This window comes from Aulonocara sp. 'chitande type north' Nkhata Bay, linkage group LG16 (genome assembly GCF_057382095.1).
Source record: "Aulonocara sp. 'chitande type north' Nkhata Bay isolate Kocher_YH1m ecotype deep benthic linkage group LG16, A_spYH_male_GT1.1, whole genome shotgun sequence".
NCBI lineage: Eukaryota > Metazoa > Chordata > Actinopteri > Cichliformes > Cichlidae > Aulonocara > Aulonocara sp. 'chitande type north' Nkhata Bay.
In genome coordinates, this window is record NC_141359.1 from 7,883,567 (window position 1) to 7,908,360 (window position 24,794).

The 24,794-nt window shown below is 40.6% G+C and overlaps 1 protein-coding gene across 2 annotated transcripts; it reads right to left on the reverse strand.

The window, feature by feature from the left end:
• Window positions 1-742: 742 nt before the first annotated feature.
• fam124a (family with sequence similarity 124 member A) lies at window positions 743-24,782 on the reverse strand. Of its 2 annotated transcripts, XM_086265762.1 has the most exons (5): window positions 24,513-24,781; window positions 24,097-24,131; window positions 19,974-20,005; window positions 7,955-8,721; window positions 745-1,919 (listed from the first exon to the last, which is right to left on the reverse strand). In XM_086265762.1, the coding sequence occupies exons 4-5, from the start codon at window positions 8,708-8,710 to the stop codon at window positions 1,113-1,115; spliced, it is 1,563 nt and encodes a 520-aa protein (XP_086121888.1). In that variant the 5' UTR covers window positions 8,711-8,721; window positions 19,974-20,005; window positions 24,097-24,131; window positions 24,513-24,781; the 3' UTR covers window positions 745-1,112. The 2 variants fall into 2 exon arrangements, with proteins under 2 accessions (XP_086121887.1, XP_086121888.1); XM_086265761.1 differs by lacking the exon at window positions 24,097-24,131 and having other exon boundaries at window positions 743-1,919; window positions 24,513-24,782.
• Window positions 24,783-24,794: the final 12 nt, after the last annotated feature.

Consider the following 24,794-nt stretch of genomic DNA (forward strand, 5'->3'; position numbering starts at 1 on the left):
CAAATGATCTTGTGCATATTTTTTTAAATATACTTACCACACATCTGACCACATTTACATTTACTATCACTCTTCATGTCTGAATTAAGGTTAATTTAAGGTTCTTAACCACTAAATTACAGACTATATGAAAAAAAAGAATGAATGGGATCTTAAGTACAAATCAAAATAAACACATCCCCAGTCTGTGTACCTTAAAATGTGGAAGGAATTTAAAGCATTTCTCTTAACCGGAAGGATTGCTTTCCCTCTCGTGCTTCTCAAATTAATTTATGGCTACATTTCTTTGACCATTTAAGACCATATGACTGTACTCTAACTTTTAGTAGCTTCTGCTGCTTTCTCTGTGATAACTTTACATATTTTATCCACCAAGTTTGCAGATCCATGTACTTTTGAGTACTGTTAGTGTGTCAGTCTTATTTTGGACAGTGGCAGGCCCTTGATTTAAGAAAACTTTTTTTTTTTTTTTTATAGAAGAGCACTGGTGACCAACCTACTACCTGCACGGCAGTTTATGTTTAGCTTAAAGAGCTTTTTCTATGCATTTGGCAGCTTAATATTTCAAGATGCACAGTCTTCCAATTTTAAACCCATCAGATGAGGCATCCAGGCCAAAAGGACTTCACACAGGACTGAAATGCTAAATGTCTGGTGAAAGCATTAGTGGCAGAAATCTTCTTTTCACTTATATCATGTCAGTTTTTAATGTTGCCATTTGGTTAGGCCTACACAACAAATCTAATTGGTTATGATCAGTGATGTAGAAAACGTGACACCTACCCTACGTTTAATGGAGTGTTAAGCAACACATTTGAAAGGGGACAAACAATTTGCAATTTTATTAAATGTTTCTGTACACAGATATGCAACTTCTCCATTAAATGCGTGAAAGTAGATATGAAGTAGCATTTACAGAGTTTATATATACACATGCAAAAAAAATGCAGCATTCACAAATATTTCAGAACAAACTTTGTGCTTTGCTTCAGTTTGCTGTTGTTGTTTTACTATCAAACACCAGGGGGCAGAGTAGAGCTTACATGATTGTCTCAGCACTAAGATTTGATATTACTGACCAGAGTTAAGTCCTATGAGCCTTTAGCAAAAGATCAGATGTAGAATTCTTGTTCTTCCTCTTCTGTCGTGTCTTTCTCTTCAACTGGCACACTAATTATGCTGTAGCTGTCTGACTCGTTCACTGAAGCTGAGGACAGTGTGTTTGCACTGGTGCTTTGGGAACATGACATCTGCAAGGCAGACCGAGAGCTTTTGATGGAGAAGCTGTTTGGAGTCCGGCCCAGAGCGGCCGATTTGTAGGTGCCCTCTTGGGTGATGGGAGAGAGGTGGGGTCCGATGTCTTCTGGTGGGGCCGATAATGGCCGAGGAGTCTGTGGGAGGCTCGATTTGACGTACGCAGACACAACTGTGAGGTCCACACTGCTACCTGGATTTACCTTGTTTCCCGTGTCTACATCCGTCTCCTCTGCCCCGATCAGAGCGTCCACATTGAGGCGGAAGGGCGGGATGAGCGAAGAACTCCGGTGAAGGGAGTGGCTCCTGTAATTGGGGCTGGGACAAGGACCCGGAGAGGAACAGGCAGAGCGGGAGCTGGCTGAGCCCATGTTGGGTAGAGAGAAGAGGGATCCGGACCGATTGCCCGTCCAATGGGACCTCCAGCTGTCAGGATGTTGTTGGTCTGGCCACTGCTCCTGCTCATCTGGCTCCTCACATGCCAGAGGCATGGAGTAGTGGGAGGTCGGGTGGACTTTGGAACGAGGTGGCATCCGTTGATGGTAACGGCGGTTCCTGTGAGAGGTGGCGCTGCGGGTGAAGGTGGACGGAGCAGAGGCAGATTCAGTGACGGTGCATGATCTGTAGCAGGGATCATGTCTGTGTTTGCAGTATGCACCCTGGACCTGAATAGGAGGGAAAGAAAAGCAGTGAAAATATAGCGATTTGGGGTCAAGGGTCATATCACCACGTGGGATAGGTGGTAGGGCAAAAACAATTGTAGCTTATAAGCTGCTTCCTTTAACCTGCCTATTCTGATAGTAGACTGTCTGTATGCTCTATTTGTTCACATGGGATCTGTGGGTTCAAGACCATTAACCTCCCTCTGTACAGGGCTTCCATGCAACAGGACACTCCTCACACAACATACAGGCAGCAAAGTGAAGGAGGAAGAAGTACAAGGGAACCCCGGGGTCTCCAAACACACCCCACACCCCCTGCTCTCACCCTGGCCTCTGAATGCTGATGACTTCTCCAGCTGTTGATGTGAGTCACAGAAGAACCCCCTGTGTACTGTACATATATCCATTCAGGATCTTAAAATCAGAGTGCGCTGTTCAGACAAATCGATGAAATATTACAAATCCAAAAAGGAAATTATGAGAAGCAGGAAACACATGAAGCAACACTCCCCTGTTCTGACATACAGTGACTGCTGTTGCTTTAAACATGTAAGGCAGCTGCAGCAGCAGGTTCTCGTCTATGATTTCCTCCTCTGTATATATTGAAATCCACAGCGCTCTGCTGATAGTTTCTCCATGTTTCTGTTCTCTTGTCAGCTCCGTCATCCGACTTTCCAACAAGACAATACAGACAGAAGCAATAACTTCCCACACAGCAGCCCCCAGACAATCTTCTGAAGCAGCACAGGGACTGAGGGGAATCTGCACATTTCCATATGTTGAACAATAAATATATAAAAAGAAGTTCAAAGTGATTTACAGCTTCCTCACAACAATCTACAGTCTGTTCAAGAAATCACTAAGTCTCTATTTCTAACCTCTATAAATACTCTGTCTGATAATGATAGGTTGAATCCAGTACAGCAAATATTCACTCAGTCACTTTATTATTGGGTACATGGCAGCAACTCAACGCATTCAGGCATGTAGACACTATTAAGGCAACCTGCTGAAGTTTTAATAGGCCATCAGAATGTGGATGATTTGGTGATTTGAGTGATTGAACAGGCAAGTCCAACTATTTTGAAAACTGGTGATTTGAGATTTCCCCCACAAACACATCTAGGGTTTAAACAGATGGTCAGAAAAAAGGAAAATATCCAGTGATATGGATCACGTCTCGTTGATGCAAGAGGTCAGAGGAGAATGACAAGACTGCTTCGTGCTGATAAGCATCTCTGAATGCACATTACATCAAACCTCGAAGCTGCTGATGAGCAGAGGAACCGACTGCATGACACTCCTGTCAGCAAACAACAGGAAACTGAGGCTATAGTTCAGAAAGACTCAACATACTGGACAACAGAAGATAGAAAAATGAGCCTTGATGTCATTTAGATGGTAGTTTCAGACAATATGTTACTGCAGCATAATTATAATGCAAAAATTCTGCTCAGTTCAAAGCATGCAGGCAGCTTTTCTTGAGATAATAAAACAAAAATTACAGTTACATAACACGAGCATCTGTATTTGCATCTCTGAAACTGTAATGTTTGGAAGTAACACACATACTTCACAACAGTGACGTGCTGCTTGCAGGGCTGGTTCCTGTAAACTGGAGAGAACTGTAAATGTTATCCAAGACTAAAAACTACATATTTTATTAGCTGTAACATTCTGGAGTTTTACTGATGCAACTCAGTTTAGTAAAATTACTCTTTGAACTGAGGAAGGGTTTTATTTTGAAAGTCTTTATGAGACAAAGCTGTAATCCAGGGTTTTGAGATTGGTTTATGGCAAAGAGGGTCCTCACAAGACTAAAGGTGCGTATGTGTGTGTGTATAAAAAGTGTAACAAAGCCCCCTGTGTTTTCTTCTCTCCCTGCTCAGTGTCTCAAAGTTGACTCTTTTATAAACCATCTCTCTCCTTTGTCTCCATCCTGCTCTCTGCTCTCAGTCCACTTCATCCTGTTTATCTTTTCCTTACTCTTCTTCTCTTTGTTTTTCTTGGTCTGCTTCTGCTCTCAAGCAGTGGCGTCACCTTTTCCTTGCATGATGCCCATTTATTCCTTCACTAAAGCACCGACTGAGACAAAGGTGGAGGACCAGCTACATTCTCTGTCAGCGTAATCTATCGTGCTTTACTAGGTACCATCAGTGAATGCTGACAGTAAAAGAGTTTAGACTGCACTGTAGCACAAATAGTGACATAGAAACACAATAACCTGCACTCATTTTGTGTTCACTAGGTTCATATTAATCCCAAAGCTTCCACAATTTCCTTTTTCCATCCGGACATTGGATAAAAATGTAACATTAGCTTCATTGTTTGGCCTTTAGTCATTTGTTGTGATTCTCTCATTGCTTAGACATTTGACAGATAGATGTGAGGCTCTAAGAAGTATATATATATATATTTTTTTTTTAAGTAGATCTCTCAGCAGTTGTTCATTCTTTGTTTGTGGCTGATGCCAAACGAGTCTCAGTGTGCAGATCAGCTGCACACACTCGTTATTTACTAAAACTATTTTCTGTCCATGCGTGGGTGAAAGTTTCAATCCTCTGTCTACTATTAATACATGACAGCACGAGTTCAGCTTTCTGTGAGGACAAAATGCCAGTGAGGAGCCACAGCAGGACGCTGGGTAATGAGGCTGTTGACATAGTGATTATCAGACCCTAACTCTTGTAAGCTTTAGTTATCTGGGATAAGCCAGGTCAGCCGGATATATGACCTCAGGAAGGCAACACCACGACAACGGGACACTAATCCTCAACAATGCTGTGGAAAGCAACACATTTGGACTGTATTTATGTTTATAAACAAAACTCTTCACATGATGAGCTTTTGCTTATGTGTGGCAGTGTGACTGTGGTTTTCAAAACTGCGTTACTGAGGCGACGCTCTAGATGATCAAATAGGGAACCATTTTATGTTCCTGTTCCTCAGACCATGAAGAAAACAGAATCCGATTATAAGAAAGGACGATTTCTTTTCCAGACTTGCAGCATTCTGGAGGCTAAATTTACTAGAAAGCTGGAGCATTTTTGAAGCTGGCATGGTTATAAAAACTCCAGTTGATCAACAGAAACATTTAATGAGCTGGAGAATTTGTTCCTTTAATAAAAATTCATATTAATTTCATATGAATATGGAAAAGCATCTCCTATGGAGCACTTAGTGCTTTGAAGTGTCCAGTCAATAGTCATCCAAAGCAGGTTTTGTTAATGCATTAAATATTATAAGAATTTGTAATTTAGTAACAAATTGATGCCGAAAATTCTATTTGCTATGCTATGCTACTGTCTCTCAATGAAAGCAACAAACATATGTTGCATCATATGGATAAAAATAAAGAGAGAAATTAATACAGTGCTGTGCAAAGTCTGAAACCAGCCCTCATTTCTTTATATTTTGCTTCTGAGGAGCCATTGTAGCCTTGTACCTGACCATTTTCAGAGGAAGTTTTTTTGGTTGATAACCCACTCAACACTGACCTATGAATCATCTAAGTATAAAAAAGGCACTTAACTCAAGTGATGTACCAGTGTTGTATCCATGCATAACAGACACGTTAACAAAGAAGCAGTTTTAAATAGTATCTTTAGGTCCTTTGTTACCAAGCAGCCCGTCACAAAAACATAATTTGTTCCCATTTCTGTATTTCAACCTATGAAAAACACCAAAGATAAAAAACACAAAAAATTAAAAAAAATTTGAAACAAGTGATTTTGAGTATACTTTCAAAAACATTTTGTTTTGCAGAATCGGGAGGCCAAAACATTATCTACAGCAGATAAACAGTCTCTGAAAGTCCTGAGCTTAACAGGAAAACAGGAAAGAAATCTCATCACTGAAGCCTCATCAGAAATGGTCTCAGTGGAGGTTTGGCTGTCAAGAAGTTAAGGAAGGGAAATGGGGAGTAAAAGCTGAGGTATGTCAAATTACACAAGAACTGGACTGGGGAAAAAATCTGTGGTAACTGGTCTGATGGAGTGAGGAATCTTAATTTTTAAACTTTGGTTCATCCTGTCATCAGTATGTATGGTGGAGGTCAGAAGAGAGGTGAGTATCTACAGCCATCCGTGGCTTCATTTTTCACCATGGCAGTGATCCCAAACACACTGCCAATGCAGCAAACGCAAACCTGGTTAGAAAAACACTGAATGGAATACTCTCAGTCATGGACTGACCTCCATAGAGTTCAGACTTCAACATTTCTGAAGCAGTGCGGGATCATCTTGACAGAGGACGGAACAAAAAGCAGCCAAATTCCAAACAAGAGCTTTGAATGTCCTTCAAGAAGCCCGGAGTAATATTTGCGTACATGTACAAACTGCTGTTGCCTTATATACTGCATTTCCATATTTGTTTACACATTTCAGTAAATTGTTGCACATATTTCCAATTTTCCCAGCAAAGTATAAAGAACTGAGGGGTGGCTTGAGACTTTTACACAGCACTAGATGCATGTGGTGATTTTTATTAGCGAGCCAATGAAAGAAAACAAAAATAGACAGAAATAAGTTTGACAGATTTTCACTATTACTCTAACACGTCAGAGTATTTATTATATACTGAAACGTTACAGCTGCATCTGTAGCTCCAGGTTCCCAGGAGGCTTGTGTTTTCTTGTTGGGAGCTGGGTGTTGCCATTATCCCAGCCTGACAAAATATACATACACTGTGCACAACTTTCTGTGAATAAAAACACTCCCTCTCTGCTTATCTCTACAAAGAGTGTTTTTACAGAATGTAGTTGATGTTTTGGGAGATAATTTATTCCTTTCATATCACTGTGCCTCTGTTTCACTTGCCTACATTTAATATATTTAATGTATTGTAGTCGCTGCAATGTGGAGGTCCATGTGACTTGATTCCAGGTGGCAGCTAAGCATCATGCATATGGCCCATTGTCATGATTTATTAGCTTATTGTTTCTCTCTGTGCCGTTCCAATCCCAGTAATGGACTGAAGCTTAATCGGCTTGAACTTTCAACACTACTTATCTCCGACCGCCTGGGCACATATCCCCCGATAGGTGATACCTTTCCAACAAGGGCCGCTTGATTCATGTCAGTCTTTATGTGGGTGTTTATATTCAAACCCACACAGGCTTTTCCAGCACCTTTCAATATGGAAAGATGGAGGAATTAAATTAAGGACCTACAATAAAATAACTGAATCCTTCTTGTCTGCTGTATGATCTTGTTATTTCTGGATTGAGAATCAGTCTGAACTGCTCTTCTTTTTCTTCCACCTATAAAACTGCCACTTTTGTCTGCTTCTCTTTTACACAATTAAACACAGATTCCAAACACTGCTGCACACCCAAGCCCATTTTCAGTGTGTTTTTCATCTTTCTTTTATTTTTTTACTCTTTTAATAGCATACAGTCGTACACAAAGGAAAGACTTGTGAATCGCTCCTTAGCATCATGTTTCAGGAGTTGAGCAACAACAAATCCTTTTACATGAGACCAGCTGGTTCCAACAACTAATTATAAACTTGCCTCATTTCATCAGATTAAACTGAAATTACTCGTGTAGGTTTTGGTGTATCTGCAGGTATAAAAACATAACACACTCTTTCAAAATAAATCACACCATGCAATTGTGTTGAGTTGTACTTTTCCTATGTTAAAGTTACAGTTCAGTGAGGGCCACTATATTCAAAAGAAGAGTAAGAAGTTCCCATTTGCAGGATTTCACCATGCCTCCATTGTGACACCTCCCCACCATCCCAGATGCATATTTAGTGGAGACTGACTCAGCAGCTGCAAGACCCCCAGCAAAGACCACAGCAGGCATCATTAAGAGATCGATGTAACATTTAACATTTAACATTTAACCCATACAGCACAAAAAGTGAAGGCGGGTAGCAAAGTGGTTTGCAGATGTGCAGCAACTGTGACTATGTAAATAAAGTGGTCCTTAATGAGACAGCCAAATGCGTATTTAAGCTGATGTGGGCAGGAAATTTTAAGGCACATATACATTTAAAAAAACAAAAAAAAAAACAGAATGAAAAACGCTTACCTGCAGTAGGATCTTATTTCCATCGTAGTCCTCCGTTTGCCAGCGCACCTCACTGATTGGGCTGCAAGGGTGTGGCAGCAGGGGCACCAGCACTCCGACGTCCCGGACCCTCACCTCCATTACTGCCGAGTCCAACACCAGGGGACTGTGGCCTCGTGGGAGTCTCTTAAAGGACAGCTGGATCTCCATATCAGGGTTGGAGTACACCACAAAGAAGCAAAAGTCATCCTTCTTTTGTGCAACCCTCCGCTGAAGCAGCAGCTTGTACAGCCGCACCATATCAACATAGTTTTCATGGCGGCAATAGACTGTGAAACGCACGATTTCCTTCCCATAATGGACCTGCCGCACGGCCCAGAGCGGCGTGCCAGGAGACAGAGTGAAAAAGTCCTGACTGCATGGGGTCAACGGTAGCATCCGCCGGCCATTGCTGACTTTTTCAGTATGGTGGTAGTGCCAGGGCGGCCGCTGCAGAGCGCGATGCAGCATCAGTATGTGCTCATCACCGCCGTAGGCCTCCTGGAGGAACAGGATGACCGCCAGGGCTGGCTGGCAGGCTGAAGCTGGGCTTCCATTTTGATGCCGCTTTGCCCGAGGTCGCTGAGAGACGGAGGCTCGCTCTGAGACCCTGAAGAGCTGCAGTTCAGGGTGAACCCACGCCAGCACGGCGTCGGCAGCATGCTGCAGGAACTTGCCCTCGCCGGGGTCAGCAATGAGGTGGATGCTGACAAGGAAGGGATCCTGGAGCTCACCCATGGATAAGTCACCTCCAACAGCACACATGGAAGACAAAGTAGAAGAAACAAGGAGGACAGGAAGAAAATTAGATAAAATGGGTATTTTTGAACTTTATATAGAAATAAGAAGGTTAAAAAAAATATGAATTCTTAAATAAAATGAATCTGTTGCTCCAAACTGTCGAGATCTATCCATCCTTCTGCTAAGCTATTCCTTGGACACTGGGAATATTTTTTCCTGACACATTCACTCTTTTCTTTGTTTACTTCTTTGTTCAAGTTTTCCCATATTTTCTCACTCGCCTTCCCCATTCCCACAGATCTCTAGATCTCAGCTCTCCATTTCACTCGTCCACATCCAACTCCATCTTTCTTACAATTCTGAGGTTTACCTTTTCTCCCCTCTCTCCCTCCCTCCTTTCTACCAGACTCATGTGGAGCAGGGCTTCTCTGTGGAGGCTCATTAGTGCCATTAGGAGTCATTACTGAAGCCCAGAGGAATGTCCCAGACCGCAGCGGGAGCGATGCATTCAGGTGTAGCCTCTCCCTGAACCCCCGACATGGAAAAGCTCGGCACCGTGATGCAGGTGCTGCAAATCCACTTTTCCTATGCTGCCGACACATTTACGTCAATCAGTCTTTTCTTTCTTGTGTGTTACATGTAGAAACTCACACGGCTGCCTGTTATCTCCATGTACACTCACTCTTTGTTTTGCTACAGTCTTTAATCCGAGTTCTCATGGGACTTGTCCCATTTTGTTTGTGCTTTGGGAAAGGACACACAGGCTACTTTTCCTGGCACAACATACTGTTTCACCATTGCCAAAATCCCTCCGTGAAACCGAGAGGCCAAACAGGGATGGGTTTTGTCTCTCGAGTCCCACCGGCCTTTGTAAAAGGACAGTTCAACTTGACCAAAGAAGTGACATTTTCAAAATGTCACTCTGTGGTTCCAATGGAACAGACCTAAATAATAGGTGTAGAGGTGCTATGAATGTAGCTGTTAAATATTAAAAGGTTCAGTAAAAGCAAGATGTGGTGGGAAGTATACATTTTGGTACAGTTAATTTATTTTATAACGACCCGAGGCTCGTGTCGGTGATGTTCCACCACAAAACTAATGTTGGTCCAGGCTGTGATTAGTTTTGTGGCATGTAAACACCGAGGATCTATAAGCAGATGTGAAGGCAAATTTAGTTTTAATAAAATGCAATGAAGCCTCAACTGTGACACAGAGCAGCCCTAAATGGCAGTTTGTCTACAGCGGTAATGACATCCGGATCAAGAATGTTCCACAGCAGGTTTAAGCGGGATGTCGGCGCACTGACATCCTGTAACACACATCTACGCGCCTACACAAAGAGAGACGGAACTGCTGTCATTAACGTCACCCTGATCCCTTACAATCACTGTTAACATGTAGCTGGCATTAAAACGCCAAACAAGTGGATGATAGGGCTCTTTAAGGGTATTTACTGCACAGCACATTGTGCCGACACACAGACAGCTCGACGTCTTCACACTCCTGCTGCACACAGCTCTCCTGGGATCAGTTTTCATGAGTCAGAGACCTTTGCCCCAACCATCTTATTTCTGCCTCATTAGAAAACAAACAAAAACAGCAAAAGAACCTAAAAAAAAAAAATCATCATCATAACCATTCCTTTCTTATTTAAAAAAATAAAATAAATAAAAGTTCTTGCTTTTACATTTGTCTTTTTTTTCCTCCATTCCCCACCCCCACACTCTTTCTTCTGCCATTTTTACACATGACAACTTTTGGGGGAATCAAGTTGGGATATTTTCCACAGTTTCCCTTTCTTTTGTAGCACGCAGCAGGAAGCAGCACGCCCCGGCCGTGTGCTCACTAATGGAAATACTGCATGTGGTTTAGGTAAGGAAGCTGGACGGAGCATGCAGGAGGCAACGTACACCGACATCCAAGCAGAGAATGGAATATTAGTCTCTCTCTGTGTTGTGTTCCTTGCACCAGTGCATAAAGCTACTAGCTACATGCTTGCAAAAATCCACTGAAAGGTCAAGATGTCTACATACTGACTTGTTCAAGGGAGACAGATTAGATCAATTAGAAAATTACTGAATAAGAAGCCGTTTATGGGTTTTTAGTCCACTGTTTAAGTTCAAAAATCAAAATGTGTTAGATTCACAGATGTCCCTGCGTTAAAAGCAGCGGAAAGATAATCTGGCAAGCTCATAGACGAGCTGTATGAGCTGCAGTGTTTTGGCCCATCTTTCTAAAATATACAATTCCAATACCTTGTACAAAGTGATACTTTTCTTGGCAATAAGGGTTAATGTGGAGTTGGAAAACAAGAGAATAAATCAGAGATTAAGTCTCCCCAATCCTGTGAAGGGAACGTAAGGCGTTTGTGAGTAAAGCTCTGGAGAAGTGTGTCTCTAAGCTCTTAATCCACTTGAGTCTTCAGGCTAACTGACTCGATTGACTACATACAACTCATGCATGTGCATATCCATCCTCAGCACACACACAGGATAAAGTGGTGTGAAAACGTGTTTTCCTCCCTTCTTGATTTCCATGTGTTGTGCATATTTGTCAGACTTACATGTTTTAGATTATCAAACTGTTTTTTATGTTAGACAAAGATAACGCAATTAAATGCAAAATGCAGTTTTTAAATGATGGTTTCATTGATCAAGAGAGAAACGTTTCCCAAACCTAGTGGGTCCTGTGTGAAAAAGTAATTGCCCCTCTTGTTAAATCGTGAATTAACTGTGCTTAACCTTTTTTTTTTTTTAAGCAGAGTTCACTTTCATTAAACACACTTAGGCCTATTTATTGGCAGAGGTGTTGAATCAAGAAATCATTAAACAGAACTTGTTTGACAAAGTACAGAAAGGCTAAAAGATGTTAAAAAAAAAAAAAAAAAAAAGGAACACATCATGGCATGATCCATGGGAGAGTTCAAGGAGAAAACTGCTGTTGACCAGTGGTTTTCTCCTTGAATACTCATTATCAGTTTTTCCAAAAAACATCTTGATGATCCCCAAGACTTTTGGGAAAATATTCTGTGGAGTGACAAGTTTAACTTTTTGGAAGGTCTGTGTCCCATTACATCTGGTATAAAAGTAACACAGCATTTCACAAAAGGAACATCATACCAACGGTAAAGTATGGAGGTGGTAGTGTGATGGTCAGGGGCTGTTTTGTGCCTTGGGACCTGGAAGACTTGCTGTGGTAAATGGAACCATGAGTTCTGCTTTCTACCAAAACATCCAAAAGGAGAATATCCGGCCATCTGTTCTTATTCGTGTGAAGCGCACTTGGGTTCTGCAGCAGGACAATGATCCAAAACACATCAGCAGGTCCACCAAGAAAAACAAATAGAAGACTTTTGAGTGGCCTAGTCAAAGCCCTGACCTGAATCAGATTGAGATGCTGTGGCATGACCTTAAAAAGGTGGTTCAAAAGCCCTCCAATGTGGCTGAATTACAACAATTCTGCAAAGATGAGAGGGCCAAAATTCCTCTGTGGCGCTGTAAAACTGCTTAGGGCGACTCTAACCAGTTATTAGGTTTATGGAGAAATCACTTTTTCACACAGGGTAGGTTTGGATTTTTCCCCCAATTAATATCAAACAAATTCACTTAGAAAATGCATTTTTTTTTGTTTACTTGTGTTATATTTGTCTAATATTTAAATTTGTTTGATGATCTGAAACATTTAAGTGTGACACATAAAAAAAAAAGGAAATCAGGAAGGGGGCAGACACTTTTGTACTCCACTGTAAAAGTGCCCATTTATAAAAAGGGACGGTCTTGTCCAGTTCTCAGAGACTTTAACCTTGTCTCTGTGGATACGTGTTAACCAGGAACACATGCTCGCTGCCGTACCCGCAGATGACGACGTGAGATAAAACAACACGCCTTCCAGCGAGCCCCCTCCACATATGAGAGTGATTAGCAGCGAAAACTCAACCTCTCCTCGATGTGTGTATGTGTGTATGTGCGCAGAAGAACTCCAGTCGCAGCTTTAGCTAGCCAGGCCTTCAGTGTAAAAACAAAACAACTGAACTTGGAAATTCAAGATGTGGGCCCCTTTTGTCGTCTGCTGAGAAAGAAAAAAAGAAGGGGGGGAGTTCCAAATCTCATACATCACTTTGAAATGACAGAAAAAAATAAGTCAAAGATTTATATTAGTGCGAAGACTACATTTATTATGTTTTGGCACCAGTCACTCAAGGTGTTGCTCGCACACAGAAGCTGTTCTCTCATTTAGATTCAAATATCCTTTCTCTCAAGTCTCAAATGTGTGCCGTTTTCCATTTTCTGATAACTATAGAGTACACATACAGTCACAGTGGGGGATGCTGATTTTAAACGAGGAGGTCTGTGTTTGTAAACAGAATCAAAAAGCTCTCTTTGCAACAATTTTTCAGCTCTCCATCTGTGTGACGTCAAAGAGGGTGAATATCGAGTAGCCAATCAGAAGAAAGTTCACTTAAAGGAAGGAGCTAAGAAAAGCAAAACAAAACAGTCAATTACTTGACTGGATATAATAAAGCAATTTTGTGCTCATTACTCAGTACTGCATTTTCACATCATCAATCATTACCTGTCACTTCCCAACAACAATTTGGACATTTTTAATTATAGTAAAACATCAATAAGCCAGGTACTAACTCAGGAAGTTGTTAAACCTACGTGAAACCTAATAATTATTATTAATAACTGTATTTTATTTTTTTTATTTAACAAGTAGTAATTTACTTTTTTCGGCCTTGCCCACTCCACTCAGCTGCCTTTCCATCTCATTCTGTCTGCAGTTTGCTGAGTCGAGGTTTATCTGATCATGTCTGAACCAAGCTGAACATAAATGTGAACCCCTTTAACTTAAACTTTAACAGTTGTTTCATATGACTCTGACAAAAAACAAAACAAAAAATAAATACCCCCACCCTTAAATTACCTAAGCAGTTCTCATACAAAGACTAAGGTAAAGTGATATATTGCTGTCTTCTGAGATAAGAGCTCAGGCTTCTGTTTGGATCTCTGCTTGTCAGCTGCATCTCACACTGTGAGCGACATACATGGGAGAAAAAGAAAAACGCCAAGTCTGCATTTCTTCATGTAATTAAATAAATTAAAGCTGCATGAGTTGACGCAGTGAGAAAGAAAACAAGCTTGTTTACTTTGTTGTCTAGAAGATACAAAAGGACCTGCTATAGAACTCCTATAGAGCAACATAAACAAAGAGCCTTAAAAAAAAAAAAAAAAAAAGGGAATTGCTGACTTCCTTTCCCAGAGCGGAAAATACAAAGGGCTCAGTATGTGAACGCCGCCAGCCCTCAAGTTTCACAGAAGATAAAAGCAGTCAGACCAAAATGTAGAGATACTATTCCTGGCTTTAAAGTGCTGTTAGATTCAAACTTAAGAAGAAAGATAGATTGATTAGATAGTGAAGACTACACAGCCAGGATCATGGACGTCATGTGACCTTCATTGTCTGAACACACGTGGAACGAGGCAGAACGGCTGAGGCAAGGGACAAACGGCAACTTGAAAAAGTTGCATTTCCTGCACAAATACCAGGTGAATGCTGTATAGCAGAAATCATGTGCTGAAAACAGTTGAAGAAACAGAACTGTCTGCTGAGAAAGAGGTGACGGAGCTGAACTGTCTGCTGAGAAAGAGGTGAAGGAGCTGAACTGTCTGCTGAGAAAGAGGTGAAGGAGCTGAACTGTCTGCTGAAGATGGATTTTTTTTGAAAGAGTACACTGAAGAGTGTCAAGAAAGCAGAGGGAGAACGAGCCAGGAGGATTCAAACCTGCGCCACCGCTCTCAGGGCCCCTGCTCATCTCAGTGAGCCAAAGCAACACTCATCCCAGGGATAGATGTGACGAGAGAAAAAAACGGCGTCAGTTCCAGAGTTTGAAATCTTAGAGGAGGACAGATTTCCTATTCTGAAACAAACGTAATTCATGGGAAAACAGTAAATGGTATCAAAAAAATTCTTTCACCGTGAGCGTCAGGAGTGTTTGAAGATATATTGCCACAAGGCTCATGCCTTTGGAGTCCACAGTTTAGGACAGGGGTGTCAAACTCAAATACACAGTGGGCCAAAATTCAAAACTGGAACAAAGTTGCGGGCTAACGTTAATATTTATTGAAATATATTTATTCCTCCAGATAAAAGAATGAATCTTTTCTTATGGACTCAAACACGTTTTGCTGAAAAACTTAATATGGAACAAGCTAAGCTTAATACTAAACAATATATATATATTAGCTGTATAATACCAGTAGCCCAGCTCTAATAGTAATTAGGTGTGGCTTCGCGGCCCAAATGTAATTAGGCTGCGGGCCAAATTTGGCCCGCGGGCCAGAGTTTGACACCTATGGTTTAGGAGATATGATGAGTTGAAATGTTAAAGAGCTTAATATTTTAGAAAGTATATAAGTTGCGAGCAACTTTTCAGTAACTTTTGTTTGCTCTAGAGCAAGCCATATACTAATCTGAAGGTCGGTGGTTTGATCCCTGACTGCTCCAGTCTGCATGCCAAAGTATCCTTGGGCAAAATACTGAACCCTGAGTTGTTCCTGATTCGTTCATCCAAGTGTGAATTTATATGAACGAATGGGCAAATGAAGCGCGTTATATAAAGCACTTCAAATCCTCAAGTACAACAGAAAAACACTACATAAGAGCCGGTCCATTAACCATTTATACACAACAAGATTCTAATAAAAACACTGAAAAACACTCTTCGGTGCTGGTGAACATGCATTTCTAAATCTTAGTTATGTAGATCGAGCAGCATGTTAAAAGCTCAATATAGTCAGTGCAATTTTAATTCCTCACAGGTTTGAATTTCTGGACCGAGTTCAACATGGATCCATTGAAAAACATCTCAAATCTCCCAGTTCTTCCAGGATCTGGGAATAAGTTCAAAAGATGAGAAACTGCTTTTTCCTGGTTTCACTAGCCCCAAATTATAGCAAGATGACAATTTTTTTATTATTTTTTTTTTAAATGTAATTTGATCTTAGATCAGAGGCAACATAATGAAGCTAACTATGAATACACTGGTATTTGCTCTCACATTGACTTAACAGACGGCTAGTACCCAGTAATAACTGTCCTACTTCACTGTGCACTCAGTCAGCACGTACATACTCACCCATTCATTATCACAAGGGCCCACAACAAGGCCGACAGACTGAACTGCTTCAATTAAGCCATTAACAAAAAAGCCGACTGCAGCACATTTAGCGCTGTTCTGGCCTCGTGGTTCAACTCTCATTCTGGAGGATGCACATTTGGTAACACTTAATCCAAGCTGCCTCAAAACAGGGCATGGATTTCATACATTCAGCTGGAGAGAAGGCACCCCAACCTTGTGTGTGTGCGTTACAAGCTGGTCTGTTACGGGTGGTCCTTGGGCCATCAGGTACTATTCAAACTGACTGTGTTGAAAGTGTTTTGGCTGACATCACCACGAGTGGTTTGCCGTTAAAATGGATACTCGCCGCTGTCCCTTTGAAAGAGCAGTGTGTTTGAGCGTGAACACAAGACGGCGCAGATAAAAGGCAAAGAAGCAATAGACACCACACTCTGTTACACATGAATTTGTAACATGAATTTGTAAAATTTGAGTTAAAAAAAAAAAAGAAAAAAGAAAAAAAGAAACCCATATAAAATCACATACTTCAGTAATTATAGTTGAGCGAAACAAGACCAGCATGCAAGTGCCAAAAACTGCAGTTCCTTAAATGAACACACTCCAGAAGTGAGTCAGTCCCCATGTTTGCAGCCTGATGCATACAACCGTTAAGGTCTCCCTTTCATTTTATGAAGGCTTACAGTTAAGCATGATTATTGGCATGGTCGTGGCTGGGTGGGAGAAGTGGAAAGGTTCCAGACTGTCTGAGATGATATTAAATGGTAAACTTAATTTTTTAAATTCTAACTAGGCTGAAGAGAATATAAACAGACTTACAGGCTTCATACGGCTTTACTTTATAAAATAATCAATTCTTGGATTACTTTTAACTAAAGATAAAAGTTTTTAAAGCTAAAATTTTAATCTCTTGCCAGGGATCTCAGGGATCCAGACAAATGAAGAATGAAGAAACGTTACACTACAGTGATGAAAACCAAAACCACATTTTAAGAAGCAGCTGCTTGTGGCAGCAGTGGTGCTTCTGCTGTTACTTCTTTTCTCCAAATTCTTTGAAGAGTTGCCTCAGCTGGCCTTTTCCTTTTAGCTCTGAATGTATCACCGTTTCTAAAATCTGCACCAGATTATTTTTATGTAACGCACATTTCTTTTGCTTCAACCAACAGACTCATTCTCATTCACAACTGGTAACTTATTTATTCAAATTTAAATATTTTTAAAAGCTTTCATTTCGAGGCCATGCCAGGTGAAGTTGTAAGTTGCTGCTACGTGAAATCTTACTGTGAAAAAAATAAAAATAAAAAATACTGGAGTGGAAAGGATCAGTTGACAAAGAGCGAGCGAGTGAATTCGACAAAGTCGAAAGCTGATGGCAGCTCGCGGCTCTTGCTGTCGAGGTATTGATGTTGGAGGTTTAGCGTGACATCAAGGACTTAATCACCATGGACTTTATGACTAGTGTGAGCTGAGGTCAAAGGTTAGGGGTTAGGACCACCTTAGGAGAAAGTAAATGCACTTCTGTGGAGGCAAAAGACAAGAGGAGACTAAACCAGCATGCACCTCTGTGAAACGAATACATCAGTAGACACTCTGAGACAGGATGTTCCTGATTTTAGAAATTGTGCAAATGTAAGAAAACAGTTCTACACATTTGTTTAATTTGCACATTGATCAGAAAAGACTTACTGGAGGCCCGGGTAATGCCATCCAGAGCAAGTATCTGGTTAGACACCATGTTTCTAAGATTTTTAGTACAATAAGCTCAGTTTTATCTGAGTTTACAAGCAGGAAATTAGAGGTCTTTATGTTTTTAAGGCATTCCTTCAGTTTAATTCATTGATTGGTGTCATCTGGCTTCATGGATATCGATATATATAAAGCAACTTATCAGCTTTTATTGCAGTTTCCTCACTTCTTACAGTGTTACAGGGATGCTGTATGCAAAATTTTAAGAGCCATGCTAAAGATGAATCTGGACAGATGCAAAACAGGTCGTTTTTAGAACTTATACGATGTCTTATTATACAAAGTAAAAGAACAGTTTTCAGCCAATCAGAAACTATATCTTCTTAGACAAATGGTGCAAATTGTTTTACTTTAAAAAAAGGTCCTCTGGATGGATTTCAGTGTGTAAATGTATGCACGGTGTTTGCGCTCAGTAGTAGTTCCTGTCCAGCAGTGGACTTGTGAATGTGGTCACACTCTGTCCTGCAGTATGTATTTAAAGTTCTTGTGTTTTCGGACAGTGTCCCAGTGCACATTTTGTTCCAGCTCTGACCTCCAGTGATGACAATGGTGGGCAGAGGCTCATCTGACACAGCGATGACACAGGAAACAACAGGGGAAAACCAAACCAGACTCTCTCCTGGATCACTGTGTGTGTTTCACTGCTTCCTGGCTTACGGGTGCGGTTCAAGTGGGATAACGCAGCTTCCTGCAGACCAGATTAATGGGCTAATATTGGATATAATCCTCCCATTGTAAAAAAGCCTGGAGACCTGGCAACCAGACTGAGAGCAGGCCACGGCCTCTGCAAACACAGACCTTCACAATCACGTACACTTTCAAAGAAAACTATGGACACACCCACAGTGTGTAAAAATGCCCAAGACAGGAAAATGGCCTAATGATGCGAGACAATTCTGTCCAAATTTTGATTATTTATTATCCAGATTACTTTTTTTTTTTTTCCCCATTTATTGTTATTTGTGAGACTTGGGAAAGCAGTAACATTGTTAACCCACAATGTGTAAGTTATTATCCAGATTACTTGCTGATGTTTCTCTCATGTCATGTGCACGTTGCTTCAGATTTGTCTACCATACTGGATATGATACAACCACCGGCTGCTAATGAAAAATGCATAGTCCTCCTATTGGTTGACAAGTGATTCCTACAGGTTACTGACCAATGCTTAGTGAAATCAATCAAAAAGAAGGTGCTGTACCAGAAACCTCTTTAATGTTGCTTTGGTCACTATTGGATTGCTGTGGTTGCCGATAGTGTACAACAACACTTGCCAGCTGCTAGTCAAACTGTAGTGAATATTAAGAAACTGCAACTGAGACAATCTGCTAGCATCAAAAGTAATTACACTGAAGTTTTTGCCAGCTGCTCAGGGAATACACATTTTTCCTTAGTCAACACTATTGTTACACATCCAAAATTGTGGAAAATTGACTGTCACATGGTTAGTGACCATGTGATTCATGTGCCTTTAGTTTACTACACAGGCAAAAGCGTGTTCACACAACCAACTATGCAAGTACAGGCAAATAAATGTATGCTTAAACTTGTGACTGGGGCAGCGAATGGTTGTCTTTGTCTGTGTGTTAGCCCTGCGACAGACGGGCGACCTGTCCAGCGTGTACCCCGCCTCTCGCCCTAAGACAGCTGGGATAGGCTCCAGCGCCCCCCGCGACCCTAAAAAGGATAAGTGGAAGCGAATGGATGAATGAAACTTGTGACTGGATTTCTAAGCCTTATAACATAAGCCGATGTCATAATTAATAAAAAATATGGCCAAACCTACCAAAACAAGATCCAAATATTGATGTAAAAAATACACGTATAACACATTTCTACACTTGAATAAATTTATTAGCTGACTGAAAGGTTTGGTTAGAAATGCTTCTTGTCATGGGTGAACAGTTGCTGTGTATCTTAATCGAAAATTGTTGCATAGTTTATCTCATGGGACTGTTGCTGTGTAGATTATAATGATGATGCATCTGTTTACTTACCTCCCTTTTTAGGAGGACATTAAAAGTAAGCTTTTTATGTTTTCCCTCCACTTTGGCTTCTTTACCTCACCAATACAAATGTTTCATTTATCCCTGCGACTGCTAACCATTACTAACGTGTAAAATGTAATGTGTAGCATACAAACCGAGGTGGACAGAGGAAAGAAAAATGTAATAAACAATGTTGTTGTTGCTATACAAATACTCTTCCCTAAAATCTGCTGTGGATCTTACAGGCCACTAAACACAAAGACACAAACACAATCCTGGCCTGTGAGTGGATTTATTTAGTCAGTGTGTATTAGGGAGATAAAGACCTGAGCCTGAGCTGTGTGTGTGTGTGTTAGCAATACTTCATGTCACTGTTAATTTTACTTACTGCTTGTTGAGGACAAGGGACTGTAATCAGACCTGCAGAGGACAAAAGAAAACAGATTTTTTTAAAAGGCAGAGGAAATGTCGACAGAGAGGACAAGACAGAGAGAGGAGACAGAAGTTTATATTACAATATGAATTGCAATCTACATGATTTACAGGATGACACACTCCTATTTCAGATGAAGTGCTGACATCTGGCTAAACAGTAGGAGAGGTCCAGCTGGAAGGTCAGCAAAAATGCACACAGAGATTTCAGAGTGGTTTCTAACGGAAGGGATAAAAACACAGGCATTTGCTCAAGTACTACTTCCACTACTGAGATACAGTACAGCTCCTAGCCTCTTGTATTTTACTTGAGTTCTAACTACTGCATTTTCCTAGTTAATTAACACATTAAATAAAACTTCCTGTTTTTTAGGAGCTAACAATCCCACTCAACCAGTAAAAACATCAAAAATGCTCCTTACACACTCACACATTAACAACAATAATAATAATAATAATAATAACTATTCTTATCCACATGATTGACATGATGCTGGAAATAAAAGGACGTGTGTGTGCCGGATTTTAATGTGTCATGAATTACTACAACCATATTGTTTCTCTTAATTATAGAATCAGTTCAGCAACAACTTCGTTGTTCCTTCCAAAAATTGGATAAAAAGATTGGTAACACATTCTACCATTAAAGTTACAAGTCATACAACTCAAACTAATGACTGTACAAGCGGAAAATATGCTCACTGAATCAGACATATTGGGAATTTATGACATTTAAAACATAGAAACTACTGAAAGTGTGAAGCCATCACTGGTATTAGCACGTAGATAAAAATAATGTTAATCACACAGTTGATTTAACTAACTTAAAAAACATACTGGTTTGGTTTCCTAGCCAAACCAAGTATGAATAACTACAAGAACTGGCATATAAAGTATGTGGCTCCAAAGCTGGTGGAAATAATGTGTAAATATGGCCAAGTTGAGATAATTTGGTTTTTCCCCTTCAATCTGCTGACAGCGTGTGCACTAGAAATACCTAGCTAGAGCCAGGAAGTGATTAGCCTAACTTAGCACAAAGACTTGAAAGAGGCTAAATTCTCCTGGCTAAATTCAAGGGAAAACTACCCACCCCTCAAAGCTCATTATTTCACTCCTGTATCTTGTTTAATATGTACACATGAGTATAACAGTTACATTTTTATGGCTGTACTTTGGCTTTCTTATAATGCTGGATTCTTTGTATATTGGTTCAAATGACAACCAGTCTCCCTGGAGAGAGGCCAAAACATTTCCAGTCCTTCTGATTTCTGTGCTATGTGAGGCTAGCCATGCCCAGGCTCCAGTGTTTTTGGTTGCACCAGTCTTTATGTAGAGTTCATTACAAGAAAGGGGGGGGGGGGGGGGGGGTATATTTATGGTTGGGAAAATGTAATTGATGAAGTAAAGGGTCTTCACTTTTTGAAGATTTATCTGCTCTTAAGCTTCAAAGAAAAGATAGAGAATTACATTTCAGCTAATCTGATCTCCAGACAGAGTAAAATTATGACATTTTATGAAATTACATCCAAGACGTGTTTGCCCACATACAACAAGGCTGACTGAGGAGCTAACTCAAATCCTGCAATTAATAATTTGGTGAAAAGGTTGCATAACTCCAGGTTCACATATATGCATTGCAACTTGACGATATTAGTCCCACAGGAGTCCTCCGACAGCCAGAGAACACTGTTCCTCCGCACACTCTGTGAGTCCATCTCTAAACTAATAAAAGTCTCTGGAACTGCAGGAAGCAGAAGAGCAAGTCTATTTCCTGCAGCAGGAGGTTATCAATCTAACTAATGGGCATTAGCGGTGTAGAGAAAGGAATGGGTAAGAGTGAGGGAAGCAGCAGGTGTGAGGACACAAAGGTAAGAAAAGATGATGGGCTTGCAGAGGCAATATAAATATTAGGAAGAACAGAAATAAGCAGAAAATTGCAGCAAAAGGGGACAAAGTGAAAGTCATACTCTCATCTCTGAGTGCACAAAGAAAAATGACAAGGAGTGGGAAAAAAAGTAGGTTTATGACTCTTTGAAATAGAGTTGGAGGTAGTAGTGTGCGCAGTTGCACACTAGTCTGTTTATTTTGATGGCTCCTTTGGGTGTGAGCATTTGGCAGGGCTACCCCTGCAGTGCCGGCTAGCATCCCGCCTGTGGTTCCCAGTCTGGCCGCACTGCCTCGCTTCATCTCCACCCAAAGACAATAAACACAAAGTGAAGCGCAGACAGGCAGCAACCCAGTCATACGCATAAAGTATGAGCGCAGGGTGACCCAGTGGGCTTGAAACTGAGTATATATACGTATATTTAAAAAAACAAAACAAAAAAAACTTCTTTGACCCATGGAAAGCTAAAACAGATTCAGATGCAGAGCGATGAAGAGGGACTTAGGATGGCAAGAAAGGGATGAAGATGAAGGCATAAGCTAACCGAAAACGTTCGACTGTTCCAAGCGGTGACTCATGTGAGCATTTTACGGCCTATCACCTCTAAAGTCAGGCTCTGGTTATATTCAGGAAGGATCTTTATCACGGCTTAAAAGAAACCAGACATGACTGATGGTAGATGGAAAGTCTGTATTCAATAACAACATAACATTATCATCCTACTTCCCCCAGAGCAGGGGTCTATTTACACAACCGTGACGCATATATTCATGTAGGTTTGTTGGTGTTCAGGAATAAAAATTATAAGTATTCTGTTTTTCTCGTTTGACAGAACAGCAGTTATATAAGAACACGGCAGAGACAAAGTCATACACAGGACCGACTCATCTATTTATAACTCACTAATAGGGGGTTAAGATGGACTTTATGACCAACAAAATATTGTTTATTTTATTCATTTATTCAAATGCACTGGTGGAGTGAAAGCGTTCTAAATTTAGTGGATTGAAGAAGAAGAGGTGGGGGATGTGAGCAGGTGGAGGTGGACGGGCCTGGAGTTTGTCATTTAACAAGGATACTTTTCACATACAAGTACTTTTAATGTAACTGATATTTGTCTGTATTTTGTTTTTAACCATTAACAACACAAACATTGATTATAGGCTAAATTCTGAGACGCTACAAGGCTGCGAGTGGTGGCAACAATTAGGTTGGACTGCTTGATATGGTGGCCTCGTATTTTCTTAACCGTGTGCAATTACACAATCAAATGTAAAACCGTGCTTGCACTACTAGATAAACTATTTTATGTAAGCCGTGACTGAAATGAAATCCTGTAATAAGAATATATAGAGTAAATAACAATTAACCTAATTGCATACCGGGCTTTTAATCTTTCTTCCACCATACATCTCCGTGAGGGATCACAAGGATCTATATAGGCAAGGTTAATACAATGTAAAGGCATAAAGAAACCTTGATGTGTAATCTGAGAGTTCAGAGATGTGCAGTTTGCCTGTGACTAATCTGTAAGGACACCACAAGCCCTTTAGCATAGGACATCATGTGACATGGTCATGTGTACATGAATGCCTCAATCGTTCTTCTGGTTTGTCCCGCACATGGTCAGTTTGACTTCAGGGTTTTCAGACACAACAGTTTTCTGACATATGGGACACGGTTTATTCAAACACAACGAGTTATATTTACCTAGACTTAACCAAGCTGCTTTGAAATGTGAAAATAAAGAAAGAAAAGTTGACGACACTTTAACTTCATCTACAAAACAAGCCACAGCTGGACTCTAACCTCAGTCTCCATGGTGAAAGTCCTGTGTTTGGTCCATTTAACCAGCCTTTATCCTGCTGCCTCTGTAGACTTATCATAAAATAAAATAAAAATCTCACTTCATCTTCTATCAGAAAGCCTTTCTGAAAAACCCTGAAGGCAAACTTCTCACACAAACTCACTACCAATTTTACTCTTTACTTAAAACAACAACAACAACAAAAAACAAACTAATATCCCAAACACATTAAAGACATATACGATCATCACGTTTATCGTGTTAAAGCTTCAAAAAAATGAAAGTGAACCTGTCTTTTAATTTTGCGAGACATACAGAGACACAAACACGCACGGAAAACAACTAGTAAATCCTTCACAACAACACAACATCAAATCAGTGACATACCGCAGGAGACAACGAGGCTCATCTTTGTTTAATGGCTGCAAAGGAGTAAACAGCGTTAACTTAACACGCTTTCCTGCCAAACAACTTTGAGTTAGATCTTTTTTTAATATTCCGCTAAAAATATTAGCATCCCAAAACAGCTTGTCCCGAGCTTAGTCTGCCTCAGTAGCAAGTGTAATATATAACATTTAAAAAATAAAATAAATAAGCATGTGAATTTAACTGAGGATCGTCGAGACCAATAAGCCAAATCTCATTTAAAATAAAATAAAATAAAAATGTTGTGTGCTTTCTCGCTTCTTCTTAAATGAAAATGAGAATGCACGTTGGCTGTGGTTAATTTAAAATATTTCCTAATTCCAAAATCCCAAACATTTAGTGAGATATTCTGCATCTGTTGTTTCTCCTTCACTCACCCTCCAGTCTCGGCTCCTGAATCCACGCAGTCATCTTCTGTTAGGACTTTCTCCATCTCAGAGGCTCGGACGCGTAGCATTTAGCTGCATTATTTCAGTGAAAGCCACAAACTGAGCGTTCAAACGCCTGGAGAGACCACACTGAATCAGACGAACAGAAAACGCTCTAAATCCCCGCCGGTGCCTGGGTCCGCACACGAGCAGAGGGGTTTAAACTTGTTGGATCAACAAGCTGACTTTTCTGCGTCAGCGGCGGGCTGACGGGATGCCTTCAGTTGCTGT